The sequence below is a fragment of the Fringilla coelebs genome (assembly GCF_963513975.1).
Source record: "Fringilla coelebs genome assembly, chromosome: 19".
NCBI lineage: Eukaryota > Metazoa > Chordata > Aves > Passeriformes > Fringillidae > Fringilla > Fringilla coelebs.
The window spans coordinates 12,692,066-12,709,099 of NC_140045.1; the positions used below are offsets into that span (position 1 = coordinate 12,692,066).

The window sequence follows — 17,034 nt, forward strand, 5'->3', positions numbered from 1 at the left end:
GGCAGCTGGGGAGGGAGTGGATGAGTAAGAGCTGGAAAGGAACGGTGAGAGAGAATTAGAGCCTCATCACAGGAGGTGTAAAGCTAGTTGTGATCTGCTTCAGTCAGCATTAAATGTATTTCTGATGGGGAGATAAATATTCCCATCCTCAGCAGTGACTGGGCAAACCTGGTAGCCCAGTCACTGCTACTGGTTTTGTCCCAAATCCCTGCCATCCCATGGAAGGACCGCTTCTCCCATGGCACTGCCAGGCACTGCTGAGCTTTCTGCTGAGGACACAGGTGTGCCCTGTGCTCAGGACAGTTCTGGATTGTCTCGCAGCTCAAGGAGTTGAGTTTCAGTTTGGTGTTTACAGCTTTTTATTTTCTTCTCCTTTTTTAAAGATTTTTTTTCAACCACTCACTTCACGCTGCACCTGAACCTTTCTGTGTGCATATTGGGCTGGATGATGTCTCTTCTGTTTTGGGTCAAGTTTCTGGAATCTGCCTGGTTTTAGGTTTCAGGGTGGCACAATCCACAGCACAGACTGTGCTTTTGCTGTTGATGCTACTCAGAGCATGGCTTCTCTTCCTGGTCTTGGAAGGCTTTGTCCTAACCTCTGTTTGAATAAAAAGGGCTGGAGAATTTCTCCTAAGAGGATTCGATACAGTTTAAATTGGAGGCCAACAAGGAATTGTTAAAAAGGAGACTCCATAAGCTTCTACTACAAATCCCCCTTTTTCTGTCTGTGGCTTGTTTGGCTGTGGGGTCACTTAACAGTGACTTATCAGTGACTGCCAGGAAGGTGACTGGGCTGAGATCTGTAAGGCCTGAAGTGAAGTCAGCCCGTCCATCCCTGTCTGAAATGCTGCCTTCAGGCAGCTGCCTCACCTTGTGTCTTCCTTCCCTGCCATGTCCCAAGTTCTTGGGGATTGTGTCTGTGGGAGCTGCTGCAGTGCTTTGCACCACGCCTGGGGTTTAGGAAGCAGGCTGTATCATGGCTCAGGTGCTATTTGGGGACTGACTGCTCTTGACTTTCCTCACTTCCCCGTTCTGCTGCTGAACTGGGAGTTCTGGGCTGCAGCAGACTCCCTGGCTCACTGCAGCTAAGCAGAGCCACCCTGTCCAGCCTGGGCTGACCCTGTCTGTGTGCTGTACTGCATGCTGCTCCTCAGAGTTCTCCCTTTCTCTTGACTTTGCCAGTCTCCAGCACTGCTGTCTAAGACCTCCCAGTCTTGTATCATGGCATTCCTTTCACTCCCTGCAGCGGTGTTTGTTGTAGTGTCCATGTTGGCTTCTCAAGCTGTCCTCTGCCCTGTAGCTGACCCACTGTCTGTGCTCTGGGTGCTCTGCCAGCCCTTTCTTGCTGGGGAGCTCGTGTTTGAGAAGAGGAGTGTTTGGGTTTGGTGTTCTGGAGTGCCAGTAAAATCACCTCCACCACAGTGTGTATTTCACATGGTTTCCAGTGCTGGAGAAGTAGCGGCAGAGGAGGAGTGTCAGAGGTGGGAGGAGATGCTTTCAGGGGAAGAGGTGGACTCTGAGGAGGATGCTGTGGGGCTGGCTGTGACAGGATTGTGCAGGTGCAAGGGGAATGCAGAGCAGGGCTGGGACAACTCAGATGACCAGAAAAGAGGCTTTTTGGAGACAGACATGGAGTGGGCCCAGAAGGAGAACACAAGTTACAGTATGGAGAAAAGCTGCTTCTGGTTCCTCACCAGAGGTGACCTTTTCAGTGTGGTCATTTCTCAGTGAGAGATATAGGTCTCACGGTGGTGGCTTTGGCATCCATCACCTTCAGTGGAAGTCAGGGCAGTGGCATTATGGCATTTCCATTTCACACAGCGCTGCTGGTGTGTCCCTTGGAGAGAGGCATTCGCTCTGCTTGGCCTTCAGCCTCTTGGGGGTTTGCAGAGCTTTGTACAGCGAGGGCACAAGAGCAGGGAACAGCCAGTGGCTGGCTGAGCTTGTGACACAGACCTGAACCAGTGACCTGGAGGTGAAGTGCTTTAGTTCCATTCCTGGCCCGTTGAGCTGCTTCTTGCTCTGGTGGTGGCACAGAACCCCACGTGCTCAGCACATCGTGGATATTATGGACTGTGGGTGCTGGACAAGTCTCCTGACAGGTCCCCAAGAACTCTAGAATTCACAGGGTGGGAAAAGGGCAATATAAACATATTATTTACTGGTCCAGACCAAACTAGAGGTGCTAGAACATTAAGAGCAAGTGGTTAAATACCAAAATACCAGGATACACTACAGGTAAGGAAAATTACAGTATTGATACTGTCCTTGTTTCGTATGGGTCATCAGAAAATAAGTCCTGAAGTACATAAGGGTGACTGTTTCACATGTGGTGCTGTATAAATGGCCAGCCTTGAAAGTATCTTCATTCACCTGGCCTGGGCTGGCTGATATGTGTGGTCCTGGTGCCACCAGCAGTTCCCCACAGCGCCATAGTGTTGATGAAATGGGTGCTAAATCTTGCAGATTTTTTCCACAAGCTTGAATAATTTTTCTTTCTTGGGTAGCCATGTAGTTTTTGTTCCTGAGGATGGTCCTGGCTACCTCTGTTTCTTTAGACTTCTTGCCAGATTTTTTTTTTTGGTTTTTTTAATGGTTCTTCGACATGAGTCACAGCTTCAGGATCACGATTTCCTCACTTGTGATTCAGAGAATGTATTAATTAGTGCAAGATGTTAAATATATCTGTAAAATCACATGAAAAAACTCTATGGTCATCTCCATCCTTCATTTAATCAGTCTCATGTTTGAAAATGGACAGTTTTCTGTTTTCAAATGTTCATTGTTGTTTCAAGCCCAAATGAAACTTTTCATAATATATAAAGTATAGTGTGTATATCCATATATCTCTATATACACATGGGGTATGTGTCTATATAAACTATCTTTTATACAGTGTTGATGTTCCCTCAGCCAGTACTAGGTAAAGGATCCTTAGTTTTATGAGAAGACCTCAGAGGACTGCTGCCCATCATTAACATTACCAGAGAAATGTGTTCCCTGGGTTATGTGGCAGTCCCTTCTCCCCAGCCATGGTGGATGCTGTGGAAGGAGCTTTTTTTGGCTTCTTAGACATTTTAAACATAATGTTCCTTGGTTAAATTTCAAACCAGTCTTCAAGCCCCTTCCAACATGGCTAAGAACTGTGTGGGAATTTGTTTTGAAATGAAAGCCTGGATGTGGTGTTTTGCTGTAGTTTTCAATGAAATTTCAGCTCTTTAATTTCTTCCTGACATTTAATCTGAAAGTGTTGCTGCTTATATGAGGACTGAGGGCTTTATAGTCTGATTAAACAGCTTTAGAAGTGTTCTGTTACATTTCTTATTTGAGAGCACTGCTTGATTCTCCACAGTGTTTTTGAGCATGCTTGGGTTTGGGGTCCTGGTCACTTGTCTCTACCAGCAGGGCTGAGGATGCAGTAATGGCATGGAAGTGATGAAGTCTCTGCCACTCTTCCTCTTTCAGAGAATTCGGTCGACAGTGGATGAGAAGGAGCAGAAGCAGCTTCTGATGGACCTTGATGTGGTGATGAGAAGCAGTGACTGCCCCTACATTGTTCAGTTTTATGGCGCGCTCTTCAGAGAGGTGGGCACCCCAGGCTTGCTTCACTTGCAGCAGAGTTTGGGTTTTACCTTGTTTTTTCCCCTTTGTAATTTTAAATTCGTGCTAAGGAGGAGAAAGTTGATTTAAGTTAGGTTTCTTGGATCTCCACTTTTACTCGAGGGTGTTTAGCCAGGAGACCCAGGTGTCTGGGCACTTCTGAGCAAGCATTTGGTCCCTTTGCAGCAGGAGTTTTGGAGAAGATGAATGTTGAAATCTGCTGCTTCTCCTTCCTGCTGTATTTCCTCTGCAGGCTTGGATTATCCCTGCTCCTGTAATTGGGGACAGACATGGAGCCCTTGCCTGTTTTCCATTACTTAGCACAAATCCAGTACCTCTCCTCAAGGGGAGGAGGGAAATAGAGACCTAAGGGCTGCAGGTGGTCTGGGGATTATCAGCCTGTGCAGAATCTTGTGGGGTTTTACTGGAAAACATTTAGAGAGAGGTCAGTGTTGTAGGTAAAACACAAAACAGTGTGTGAATATTTAATTCCTGATTCTAGAGAGTCTGCCTCTGTAACTTTGCCAGGTCACTCCTCTGGCTTTAAATCTCATTCTCTAAAATAAGCATAATAATCATTCCTTTTCCCATGCTCTGCTTTTTCTGATCTTTTTGAATACAGGGCCATTTTGGGCCAGCAGGCATTGTCCATGCTCACACAGTACAAGCTCCTACCATGTGTGGAGCCTCAGCTTGGCTGGAAATTTTCAGCTTTGCTGAGATGAAGGTGACAAGGCTGTCAGCTGGTGTGAGGAAAGGTCTGTGGACAAAACAGTGTCTTACCAGATGCTGATGAGCAACATGCTCAGAGCTGTGCAAGCCTCCTCTCACCTCCCTTCAGCTCTGGACACATCCCAGGGTGTAAATGTAAATACATAAACAATATAAAAACTTACTTAAATCAGCACTGAGATGTTGGCTTGGCTGCATTCTTTGTCATGTCCAAAATCTCATAATCCTGCAGCCAGGCAGGGCTCCCAGGGCTCCTTGCATGCTCTGTCAGGGAAAGGTTCATTGGCATTGCTCTGGTTGGAGTGAAATCCCCTTTTTCCCCTTCAACATAAGTGGTGTCTGCTTCAGGGATGAAAGCAGCCTTCCCCTGTCCTTGGTCCCTCACTGCCTAGCAATGCTCCTTCCTCAGGGGTACCCAGGGTGAGCTGGGAGGCTTCCATAGCATTTTCTGTCTTGTCCTATTAATTACTTGTTCCAATAATAAGTAGAATCCTAATCTTTTAAAGATAGCAAAGTATGGCACCAGAGAAGCACAGGAAGGGAAAAAAGGAATTTCACCAGGATGTTTGGGTCCGTCTGACCCCACAGTCTGTTTATCAGATCTGTTCTCAAATAACTGTGAAAGATCCGGTCCCTGCTGCACCATCCCCTGAGGTGTAAGAGCTCATGGGACATAAAGACCAAAACTCTCTCAGGAAATCTGCAGCAAACTATATAAAACAAAGCTCTTTGTTCCAGCATTTCAAGGTGAAAAGTAAGGAAATCCTTTTGGGATTGCCTCTCTGAGCTGGGATTCAGTTATGGATGGAGCAACCAATGAGAAATCTTCTTTGCCTGCTCCTAAAAGGTGACAGACTCCATGTGAGCCTCTCTGCAGGAGTTTAACAGGCTGAATAGGCAGATTGGGCAGTCAGAGGGTTGGCAGCATCCAGGCAGCTCCAGGAGAAGCAGCAGGGCAGCTGGCACAAAGAGAAGGCAGGCAGCCTTCCACATCAGGGAGTGTTTGATGTGGAGAGGCAGAGCTAAGCTGACAGTTTGGGAATACAAAACCAAAAATTGGATAAAATTGCCAGGTTGATTGCCAGGTACAGGACTTTGATTCAGCTCATTCTCAACCCACTAGATGAGATTAAATTGCCTGGTCAATGAAACAAGAGCAAAGCTGAAAAAGTAAAAGACAGTGTTGGAATCAGGGGTTCAGTGCACCATGATTGGCTTTTTGGTAAAGCCAACCATGGGCTACCAGCTCATGTCCAGTTTTTCATCCACCAGTATCTCCCTGCCCTTCTCCCCAGGGCTGCTCTAAATCCCATCATCGTTGCACCCTGACCCAAGTGCAGGATCTTGCACTTGTTGAACTTTGTGGGGTTCCCCCTGGCCCCAGGAGACCGGCTGGTTTTTCCATGCTGCACCCAGGAGAGCCCAGAGTCCTGCCAGTGCACACAGCTGTCCACATCAGGCATCAGAGATCTGATTGAAGAGGATCTCATGCTCATGTGTTTTCTCTCAAGGCTGTACTTGCTAGATGGGGGAAGAAAAAATAAAAAAGTTGGTTGACAGGGTTTCTGCAAATATTTCACTTGAGTTCTTGTGAGAAAAGAGGAGCTGTGGCCTGAGCCCACTGGGCTGCACTGGGACCCCCAAGATTTTGGCCCTGAGCATTGCTTTTTTAAGAGGTTTTTAGGTCTGAGAAAAAATAAATGGTCTTCTTTTCTTGCCTGTCTGCTACAAGCTTTACAGCTGCTCTGGTTTAAAACAGTACCTGTAAAGCTGGGGATGTTTGGGTAGTTACCATGACCACGCTAGTGACTCTTCCAAGTACCTGTTCTGATTGTGTTTCTCTGTAAGAGGGGAAGAGAAAAGAAGCCTTATCTGATTTGGAATCTCAGGAGTAACTCCTACACAGTGCAAGTGTAGTTGAGCCAAGTTTAAACCAATAAGTTCAATACTTGATAAAATTATTCAATGAAAAATTCATTGCAAGTTGCAGAACATGCCTAGGAAGCTGGGTAAATCAGCCCATGGGGAGCTTCTGCTGGCAGGAGAGAAGAGCTGGGATGGATGTGTTGGTAGCACAGTGCTGGGCTGCTGTGAATTGCTGACACAGCCTTGCTCAGTTCCAGCTCTTTGCTGTTGATGCACCTCACACTGTTTTTATGGAAATCCTTGATTGTGCTGCCATTCCTCAGCACATCTGTCCCTGGTCTGTAGGAAAAGTGTCCTGTGTGCCTTGTAAATATATGGTGATGGTGGTGACAGTTGTCAGTCTCTCTCAGTGGTGTAGGTGCATGAAGAGCTGGCTGGCCCTGCAGTGAGCAGATGTGATAAACCTTCAGTGTTTGCATCACAGAGTGCTGGGTGTTGGCAGGGACCCCTGAGGGCACCTTTTGCAGCCCCCATGATCAAGTGGGGCCACTTGACCAGGATTGTGTCCAAATAGCTTTTGAATCTCTCCAGGGATAGAGTCTCCACAGTCTCCTGGGGCAACCTGTGCCAGTGATTAACCCCCCTCACAAAAAGTGTTTCCTCATGCTCAGAGGGAGCCTCCTGTGTGTCCTGCTCGTGTTGCTCAGTACTACTGAGCAAACCTGGCTCCATCCCCTGTGCAGCTTCCCCTTAGGTTGATGAGGTTCCCCTGAACCTTCTCCAGGCTGAGCTTTATCAGCCTTTCTCATGGGGAGGATGCTCCTGTTCCTCAGTCATCTTAGCTGCCCTTGGCTGGAGTCTCTCTTGCACTGGGGAGCCCAGCACTGGTCACAGCACTCCAGGTGTGCCTCACCACTGCTGGATGGAGGGGAAGGATCACCTCCCTCCACCTGCTGGTGATGCTTTGCCTCGTGCTGTGATCCTTCAGCCCAGCAAAGATGCATTGTAGGCTCATGTTCAGTTTAATGTCCACCTGGAGCCACAGGTCCTTTCCTGGTGAGCTGCTCTCCAGATGGGTGACATCCTTGTGACACCTGCTCCCTTGCCAATGGGAGTTCTCTGCACTGAGAAGCTGAAGCATCTCCATTGCTTGTGAAGCAGCTTTTGTGTCTCTCCTGGACAGGGGTATTTTGAATTAAATGCACATGGTGTTCCTGGACATTTTTTGGAATGTCTACAAGATGTACATTAGCATCTGGTAATCTAATACCCAATGAGGACTAAAATAGAGTCTTTGGAAGAATAGCTCTAACAGGAAGAATATTAAAGCACTTCTTTTGTCATTTTATGATCAGAAATCAACCTGGCTTAAGAGGCAGAATGTAAAGTGAAACTCCCATTAGGGTGGTTTTGTCCTCACAGTTCACAATGGAACAGGACATGCCCATGTGCATCAGCACTTCTTGGTATGTGGTCAGGAAGACAGCTGAGTCCCCAGCCAGTCTTCCTTCTTCTTCCTGTTAAAATTCACCAGTTTGCCAACAGATAAGGCTCTCCCAAGTCCCAGGAACAGTTAGCCTGTAGAGTTTTGGATCCTGCCACCATCCTTAAGGATGCTGCATAGTGGAAAAGGTCTGTTATCTTTTTCCATTGATCTTGCTGACATGAATTCATGTAGGGCAAGTAGGTTTTTCTATTACCAGGTCAATAAATGCCCTCATTCAGGAGTTCTCTATGGCATCTACTTCAGGACACCAGTAAACCAGGTCTTTCCTTGAGTGCTTTTGATCATAAAAGGGATTTTTTTAATGCTTAAAAGTTACCATTGGATAGAAATTTGTTGTACTTATTTGAGGTTTCAGTACCATACCCATCCCAGCCTGTGATGTAAAGTCTTGGTTGTGATAATGGCTCTGCTCAATGTTGTTCACTTGGTTTGTTTTACTGTCCAAACAGTTTTACTGTTGTAACCTGGGCAATGGAAGCCACTCACAGTACTGGTGCAGCTGGACATAAATACAGGGCTGCAGTGGTCAGTGGTATTCTGGCTCTCTGGAACCACCCCAGTCCCCCACAGTCTCAGTACAATAGCCCACGAATATAGCCCTGATCCCATTTTTTTATAAATCTGATCAAAACAGAAGCAGTTTTTCACTGACCTGTGGCCAGTAGAACCACTCCATGAGAGAGGCTGCTCTCACTACAGACAGCTCATAAAGCTCTGGTGGGCTTCCAGTCTCACTTGATTTATGCACATCACTGCCACTCGAGCCCTGTTACTTGTTCTGAGCCACTCTCCATCGTATGCAAGTGCTTCATCTGCACTTTGCCTTTGTTGCTAATGCAGAAAAGAGAAATTTTCTACATGTATTGCCCAGTTTCATTTCTGTAGTTTAACTCTGAACAGTTCCTTAGCCAACTTCCTCCATAGCCATCCTGTGGTCTGTAGCAGCCCAGATCCCTTTTTTCCAGGCCCCCTGAAGTGTGCTGGTCATGCCCTCGTCCTGCTGTGCTGCTCTGGCCTCTTTCACTGTGATGTCCCTGCTTCCATGTCTGTCACAACACTTACTGCATCTTCTGCTTTTTTTGGGTGCAGTGAGAGTTTTCTGTGCTCAGGCTTGTAGCAGCCCTTGAGTGGATGACATCAGCTCCTGCTCTGCCTTGAGCTGATGTGAAAAGCTTGATGCCAAATGAGCAGTGTAATCTGGAGCTGCCCAAAGTCTTCTTCCCCAGGCACACAGCCCTTCCTAGGAAAGCAGCTCCCCTCTTCTGGCTGTTCCACTGTGCCTGCAGCCTTCTGGAGAGGAAAACAGTGTGTGAAGCTTGGATTCATCTGGGTTCAGTCATCTAAACTGTAATGTCAGGTGTGAGCTGGGCAGGTAAATGCCTCTGCTGTGAATGGGAGCAAGTCTTTTATTCCTAAAACTGATGAAGCTGAATTCCATCCTTTGTATCGAGTACACGTTGCTGTTTATGTATTTCATAGGGTTCAGTGGATCTCTGTATGCTCTCTGGATTTGTATTTCTCATTTTTATCTCAGTAGTAACACACATTCTTTTCTCTTTCCAGGGTGACTGTTGGATCTGTATGGAGCTCATGTCTACCTCGTTTGATAAGTTTTACAAATATGTATATAGTGTATTAGATGATGTTATTCCAGAAGAAATCTTAGGCAAAATCACTTTAGCTGTGAGTATTTTGTTAAAGATATATTTTTGTTGAAGATAATTGAAAAGTTCAGATCCTTGTTCAGATCCCACTCCATGTGAAAAGCTGGTTGGTCTGTGGAGCAGAATTGCTGCTGCTGTTTGCACCACACTGGGAATGGTTCTTCAGGGTGCTCATGACTTTTCCACAGCATGTTGCATGGTGTGAACAGAGGTCCTGGGGTCAGTAATCAGTTCATAAACAGACCCCAGGACCATCTTCCTGCTCTGTGAATGTGAGCACCAGCAGCACAGGCACCAGCCCAGACCAGAGAAGCTTCTGGCAGTCTTGTGCAAAGGCTCCCAAAAGCACTGGAGAACCTGGCTGATGTTTTCTTGGTATAACCTGTAACAATTGTGACCTGATGAAAAAAATATAGCATAGGGCTTGAAATAAGTTACTGCTGAGGAGAACTTAACATCAGAGGTTGTTCAGGCTCTGCCTCTTGCTCCCCTCTCCCAGAGTGGGATCTTTGCAGGTCACAGGGGATGTGTGTTCACTTAAGCCCATACCCTCTCTTATATCACCTTTTGTTTGCAAAAAAGGTTGAGAGAAAAAGGTTTTATTACGTGGCATATTACAGCATTGATATCTCAATGTATGAAATGCTTTTTACCCTTTTTATTGGCATTCCAGAAATGTAATAATCACAGCACTCTTACAACATCTGCTTATTTTTCATCTGTTTTTCTTTCCTAGACTGTGAAAGCACTAAACCACTTAAAAGAAAACTTGAAAATCATTCACAGAGGTGAGTTCTTCGTGTCTTTCTTTAGCTTCATGTCTTTTACTTCTTGTCTGTTAAAATAATTGCAAGAGTTCTTAGTGGCCTTTGGTTCGCTCCGAGTGTAAACACAGCACCTGTACCGCCGTGAGTCTGAGTGCAGGTTTTGAACACATGTCCCAGTGCCTGTTCTCTTCAGGCCCCTTCAGCCTGTGATTTTTCCATGTAAGTGTGATTTCAGGGTGGTTGGGCATCTGCTGCTGCCTTTGGGCACGTGGCACCTCTGGGGCTGGCTCCATCCCCTCGTGCTCCCATGCAGGATCCAGCACCAAGGGCGACGGTGCAGCACTGCCACCCTCCATCCCCTGCAGCTGCTCTGCTTGAAATCCAAACCTCCAGCCATGACTTACTGCTTTAAATTTCTTCCCTCTGCAGACATCAAACCTTCCAATATTCTTCTGGACAGAAATGGTAATATTAAACTCTGTGACTTTGGCATTAGCGGACAGCTCGTGGACTCCATTGCCAAAACGCGGGATGCAGGGTGCCGGCCGTACATGGCGGTGAGTGGGGAGGGCTCTGGGGCCTCTCTGCTGGAGCAACAGAGACCAGAGACCTCTGAAGCCAGGGCTTGGAAGTTGGGGTTTATTGCAAAGGGCCTGGGGGCAGGGACCTGCTGAGAGCTGCAGCTCAGAGCAGTAAAGAGAAGTAAAGAGAGAAGGCAAGAGCGTGGTAAAGGGGATGGGAGAGCGAGGAGGTTCCCGTTACAATCCCATAAATCTTCTTCTGTGCTGAATATTCTAATTCTCACTAACCAGTCTAGTACAAGATACAAATCCTACAGCATTTACACACAGCCTATAGGAATCATTACATTGCCATGCTGTGTTACATTTTAAACCCTAAAAACTCCTCTTTGGGCCCCTTCTGCTAAGCCTAAAAACTGCTCTTTGGAAACCCTAAAAACTGCTCTTTGCAGTAGTTTTAAACCCTAAAACTCCTCTTTAGGCCCCTTCTGCCAAGCCAGCAGGGTCTGCTCTGCCCCTTGGAGCTGCCTGCAAGCAGAGGGTGTTGTTCCATCACAAGGGGATTACCTATAGCTGGCCATGCCATTGTTTTCCAGTTGTTCAGTAACTGAGGGATCTCAAAGCTCACTTTCATTTCAATCTCACTTATAGTTTCTATATTCTCAAAATCTTTTGCCAGGCAATCATATTTATAAGGCTTTCCAGTTTCATCTTCCCCAACACACCCTCCCTGTGATCAGCCTGTGGGCTGAACACCCCTTTCCTGGATGAAACTGAGCTCTGGATCTGCTGTGGCAGTGTCATCCAGGCTGTGGCAAAGGGTCCAAATTCCTGGGTTTTTGCTGGGTTCCTCTGCTGCTGCCAGGGCTGTGGTGCTGGAGTGGAGAGGAGCTCTGTGCCTTCCAGCAGCTCTAAAACAGCATTGCCCAGGGAAGCAGGGCTGTCAGAGTGTAGGTTTGTCTTGCTCTGCAAGAAATCCATTTGCTCTGGTAAGATTATGTCACAGGAGTTTTGCAGAGCAGAATTACAGTGATTTTTTGTAAACCACTTTAATTCCAGAGTGTGCCAGAACTTCATTCCAGGAGAATGTGATTTTGGAGAGCAGCAGTAGCAGAGCAGCTGCGTGGAAATTGCTGGGGCTGAGTTGTGGCTCCTGGGAGTCTGTCCTGCTTGTTTGCTGCCCTCCCCCTTCAGAGTGAAAAGCTGTAGTGGTGATTTTGGAAGCTGTCTGAGGGTTTTAAACACTTCAGTGCTTCAGGGTGCTTTGAAAATGCATCTCTGTTCTCACATGAGCCAGGGGTACATTGTGCAGGGAGCTGTGCCTGCTACTGTTCATATAACTTTAATTTTAGTGCCTGTCTTTAATTTTTGTTACATATTTATGGCTCTGTATGCTGAAAAATACTGTCTTCTGAGCTCTTTTTCTCTACCACCAAGTAGAAAAAAGGAAAATATCTCTCTTCCAAGGCATGGTTCCCACCTGGCCCAGGCCATGGCTCTGGCTTTTCTCTGACTGTGGTGTCCAAGGCAAAACCTGTCTGCCCTGACTCTGATTTTTCTTTGAGCCATGGTGGGTAGTCAGTTCTGCTCAGGCTGTTGGTGTAGTTATGCCATGACAGTTCCTGAGATGACTGTAATGACAGTTAATGAGAGGACTGAGATGTCTGTAAATAGCTGCATTTCTCGCTGTCCCCTGGGATGTGGTGGGTGAGTGCTTCCATAGCCCTTTCGTTTTCCTTTCTCCTGTCTGTCTGTCTGTCTGTCTGTGTGCACTCTGATTTGTGCAGCTCCACTGGCAGCTCCAGACTCGGGTGGACTTTTAAGTGAGCAAAAGTGTTGCAGTTCAGTTTGTGTTTTTCAGAGCCTTGGCAGGGCGCAGGTTTTGTGGGGCAGCCAGCAGCTGGCAAGTGATGTGGGAGATGATTGGCCTCTTCCCTGCTGCTCTGCAACCTCAGTGCCTTCTTTCCAAGTACATGAGGATTTCCACGTACCAGGGAGCCTGGGAAATGGGGAGATGTCCCCAGTGTGCAGGCACATCTGCCAGATATTTCTGCAAGCCAGCAGAGGCTGATGGCTGAAGGGATGCCGTGATCAAATTGGATAAACCTGGGAAGGAGTCAGGCTGCCACACTCCTTTCAGAAGGAAAATAGTATTTTTTTGTGTAAAATAGGCCAAGAGTAGTAGCTCTGTTCAGCCAGGAGGCTCTCCTTAGGGCTGCTGGATGATAGTGTGTGTTTTGCAAGGCTCACCAACCCCGTGGCATTGCCCCTGAAGGAGCCTGGTCCCCATGGAGCTGTTGGTAACAATGCCCCTGGATGTCAGCCAGTCTGGCTGTGAGTGCTCTGAGGAGGCAGCAGGAGCCATGTCCAGCTGCCAAGCAAGTGCTGTGGGCTTGAACCAAAATTGTTGGAGCTGTCACAGCGAGTGGCGCCTCAGCCTTGGAGCTGTGGTGCTGAGAGGTTGTTTTGCTTTTGGCTTTCAGTTCCCCTGCAATTGTTACAGTGGGCAAAGGCCTCTAAGTGTGGGTACCTCGTGTTCTCTGGAGGAAAGAAAGGCAGGACTGAGTTCCCAGGCAGTGTCTGGCCCCTGGAGCAGCCTGGGCTGTTCTGAGCCCTCCTCACCCCTGCCCTGTGCTGGTGCCAGCTCTGGGGGTTGGCTCCAGGTGAGGTTCCACAGCCCTCACCCAGCAGTGGGTGCTCCTGGCCAGCCCTACATCCTCCCTGAGTGCTGCTCCCTGGGATCCCTGCCTTGCCCCTGGCTGTGGGGATGCTGCTGGCAGTGAGCTCTGTGTGCCAGCTGGAGCTGGTGGCCTTTGTGTCATTACTGCTTTTTCCCTTCTGAATGCCCCAGTGGACCCAGGGCCCATGTCAGAGAGGAAGGGTGAGACTGGAAGGGTTTGGTTTAGGCAGGGGTGGAGGGGCAGACCCAGCCAGTGTGAGGATGGATGTCCTGCTCTGCTCCTTCCAGAGCTCCACAGGAGTGGGGTGTGATGTTGTCACCTCCATCCTTGGTCATTCAGGTCCTTTTCCCAACTTTTGTTCCGCTTGGAACCTCTGGCTGCAAAGTGTGGCTTCTCACTCCTCCCTGGTGGAGGTGGACAGTTGGTGCTGGCACTGCTGTCAGGGCCAGCTGGATGTCCTGTGCTCAGGTGGTTCAGGCAGAGATCAGGCCATGTATGGCTGTTTGTACAGAGAGGGAGGATCTGTGGTGCCCACTGCTCACTTTTCAGTCAAGATGCTGTTGCTCAGGTGGACACCAAACTGGAGAAGCCCCATGGCAGCCTGTACCCTTCTCTGATGCATCCATCCCCTGTCCCTTCTCCCCATCAGCACATCCAGAGATGGGTCTCCACCTCAGGCACTTCCTTTCCTGCTTGCACTTGGCATCAGGAGGCGACCTGGCCTGAGCCAGGCTTTGTCTGCAGCCCTCCAGGTCCCCAGAGTGTGACATGGTGGCTTTCCTTCCTTGGTGTTAATTGCTCCCCTGTGATCTACATGGAAAATTGTCAGCATTCTTCCTGCTCTGTATTTAGATGGCATTTATTTTGGTCTGTCCTGCTTTCCCTTTAACTGTGCCACCATGGTCTAGGGCCAAACTCCTGTTGCTCTGTTTGCTCGCAGGAGCAGGGTGCCCCTCTTGGGTTCCTGAGACAACCAGCTGTGTCTCACCAGGGCCACCCATCCCACCAGTCCCTCTGGGCAGCTGGGCTGCTCCCATGCAGTTCCCTCCTTCACCTGCAGCCTGGCAGCTTGCTCTGCTGGGGCACATCCCTGTGGGTCACAGCCAAGGCCAGGCCAGCATCCCTGGGATTTGATGTGTTCTGAGCTGGTCCATCTCTGGTGGCAGCTTCCAGACATCATGGGGTGTCCCCAGTAGGGTTCAGGGCTGGGCCACCTGCTGCTGCACTTCTCACCTGTGTCTGCCATGAAATTGTATTAAAATGTAGCTCACAAAGCAACCCGGGCTTTCAGAGCATTCCCTGTACCCCATAATTTAGGATTTATTGCTATGCAGGTATCTTTATTATTGTTGCAGTCAAAACTGAATGAGAGCCTGTTTCTTTTGACACATTAATTATTATATTTTTAACTAAAGGCAGACTGAGGTTTCTCATAAAGATGACATGCAAGGCATAAAGATGTTTTTTGCTGGCTCAGCTCTCTGGATAACCTGCTCTTAGGTGTGAATCACCCATGTCTGGCTCAATATTGCTTTCTGTGTAGGACATTTTGGATATCCTAAAGCCTTGTAGCATCATAGTTGCCTTCAAGGGATGACTGAAACCTTGTTCAGAGGAGCTTTTCTTAAAGCACATTGTTTTTAATAGTTTCTAAGTAGCTGACTGGGGAGAAGAGTTCTGGTAGATGCTGCTAAGCCTCGCTCCCCAGGGTGGTGGATGAGATGTTGATTCCAGTTCTTATGATCCCTTGGGTGTCAAAAGAAAGAAAGTGAGACTTTGTGCTAAAGACATCCCAAAGTTGAACAAAACTAAATAAATAAGCCAGTCACAATTATTCAAGGTGTTTGTGCAAAAGGAAAAAACCCGAAGCATTGGACTGTGGTCAGTTGCCATTTCTGATCACCTTTTACACGACACCTCCATAAAATCAGTGCTTTAAGTGATTCCTCGAGACATTTCTCTGCTGGGGTTGGATGGCTGCCCTGACCACAGGTTTTGCTGGGAGCTGTGCCAGGCTCAGGGTTCTCTCTAGCTTTGCAGATGCTCCTCCTTGCTGCCTGCATGGCCCAGAGGCTGACAGCTCCTTGTTGCCGTTTCAGCCCGAGCGGATAGATCCCAGCGCCTCGCGGCAAGGCTACGACGTGCGCTCCGACGTCTGGAGCTTGGGCATCACATTGGTGAGTGGGCACTGCTCTGTGCCATGGGCAGCACGGCCCAGCTCCTTCTGTGCTGTGCTTCCAGAGGGCACTCCCTGCCTCAGGAACAGCCTGGGTGCTTCCCATGCCCATGGCTCTCCTGAGCCCCCGCGGCTGTGTTTGGACGTGAGCAGGGAAGAAGTGTGTTGAGTTTGCAGGGTCCCCAGGATGAGGAGGAAGTGAGTGAATCTGACTCCATGTTCTTAGAAGGCTAATTTATTATTTTATGATATGATATTATATCAAAGAATACTATACTAAACTATACTAAAGAATAGAGAAAACATACAGACAGAAGGATTAACAAGAATGATAATGAAAACTTGTGACTTCTCAGAGCCATTAAGTTAAAACAATTCTCATGAAACCAACCAAACAATGACCAGTTGGTAAGCAATCTCCAGACCACACTCCAAAGCAGCAAAACACAGGAGAAGCGAATCAGGTAATTATTATTTACATTTTTCTCTGAGGCTTCTCAGGTTCCCAGGAGAAGAAATCCTGGCGAAGGGATTTTTCAGAAAATAAGACAGTGACAGAGGTGTTGGATTGTAAATGAATTTTGTGTTCAGAATCTGAGATGAGGGTGCTGAGTGTGGTGGTGCAGAGCAGAGCACCCAGCCTGTGTGAATAAGCCTCTGGCAGCTGCTGTGCTTTGGCTGCACAGAGGCTTTGGTTCATCCTGGATTCTGGGATTGTGCTTCCTCACTGGCTTAACCACAGCACTGCTAGCTGCACACATTGAGAAGCTCTCAGTGAGAAGCCCTTACTTTCTGCAGGTCAGAAGCAGAAGAGAAAGCAGAAGCAACCAAGTATAAACCAGTAGCTTCTGTTCTTACCACTGATGTTTAAAAAAACTAATTTTCATTATCCTGGAGTTGGATTCAGGGATCCTTATGGGTGCTCTCCAACCTGAGGTATCATGTGATTGTGTGATTCTCATTATCCATTTTCTCTAGTGCTTGTTGGGATGCCTGGGGAGGGACTGGTTTGATTTATAGTCAGTGGAGGATCAGACATGGCGAGCACAGAAGCCTGCTCAGGGTAAATCTGGCCATGCCCCTCACACAGGCAGCAGAACTTCGTGCTGGCTAAAACCTTCCTTCTACTTAGAAGCATACAGGCACCAGGATGAAAAATCTCATCTCATCTTCCTTCTGGGGGGGTTCAAGTTTGCTGCAGACATTTTTTTTCCCTGACTGAGTTTCCCTGATGTAAACCTGCCTGGTGCTGTTGCTGTCTCCCTGCAGTACGAGCTGGCCACGGGGCGATTCCCCTACCCCAAGTGGAACAGTGTGTTTGACCAGTTGACACAAGTAGTGAAAGGAGACCCACCACAGCTGAGTAACTCAGAGGAAAGGGAGTTTTCCCCAAGCTTCATCAACTTCGTCAACTTGTGGTAAGTGTGTGCTGCTGCAAGCAATGGGGGCTGGCTCCTTTTGTTGGCTGCTATTTGGCAAGGGTCCTGTGTCCAGCACTTCCTGGCTTCTTTTCACATTCC

The 17,034-nt window shown here is 47.9% G+C and overlaps 1 protein-coding gene across 2 annotated transcripts in view; it reads left to right on the forward strand.

The window, feature by feature from the left end:
• The window catches only part of MAP2K4 (mitogen-activated protein kinase kinase 4), a 64,540-nt gene that overhangs the window by 43,499 nt on the left and 4,007 nt on the right, over window positions 1–17,034 (forward strand). For both annotated transcript variants that reach the window (XR_014616625.1, XM_084218441.1), the window contains exons 4-9: window positions 3,466–3,585; window positions 9,269–9,388; window positions 10,106–10,157; window positions 10,566–10,693; window positions 15,438–15,515; window positions 16,784–16,932. Coding sequence is in view for 1 of the 2 variants with exons in the window: in XM_084218441.1 (XP_084074567.1) it covers window positions 3,466–3,585; window positions 9,269–9,388; window positions 10,106–10,157; window positions 10,566–10,693; window positions 15,438–15,515; window positions 16,784–16,932 (647 nt within the window). In the remaining variant the exon portion in view is untranslated. The remainder of the gene's footprint in view (window positions 1–3,465; window positions 3,586–9,268; window positions 9,389–10,105; window positions 10,158–10,565; window positions 10,694–15,437; window positions 15,516–16,783; window positions 16,933–17,034) is intronic.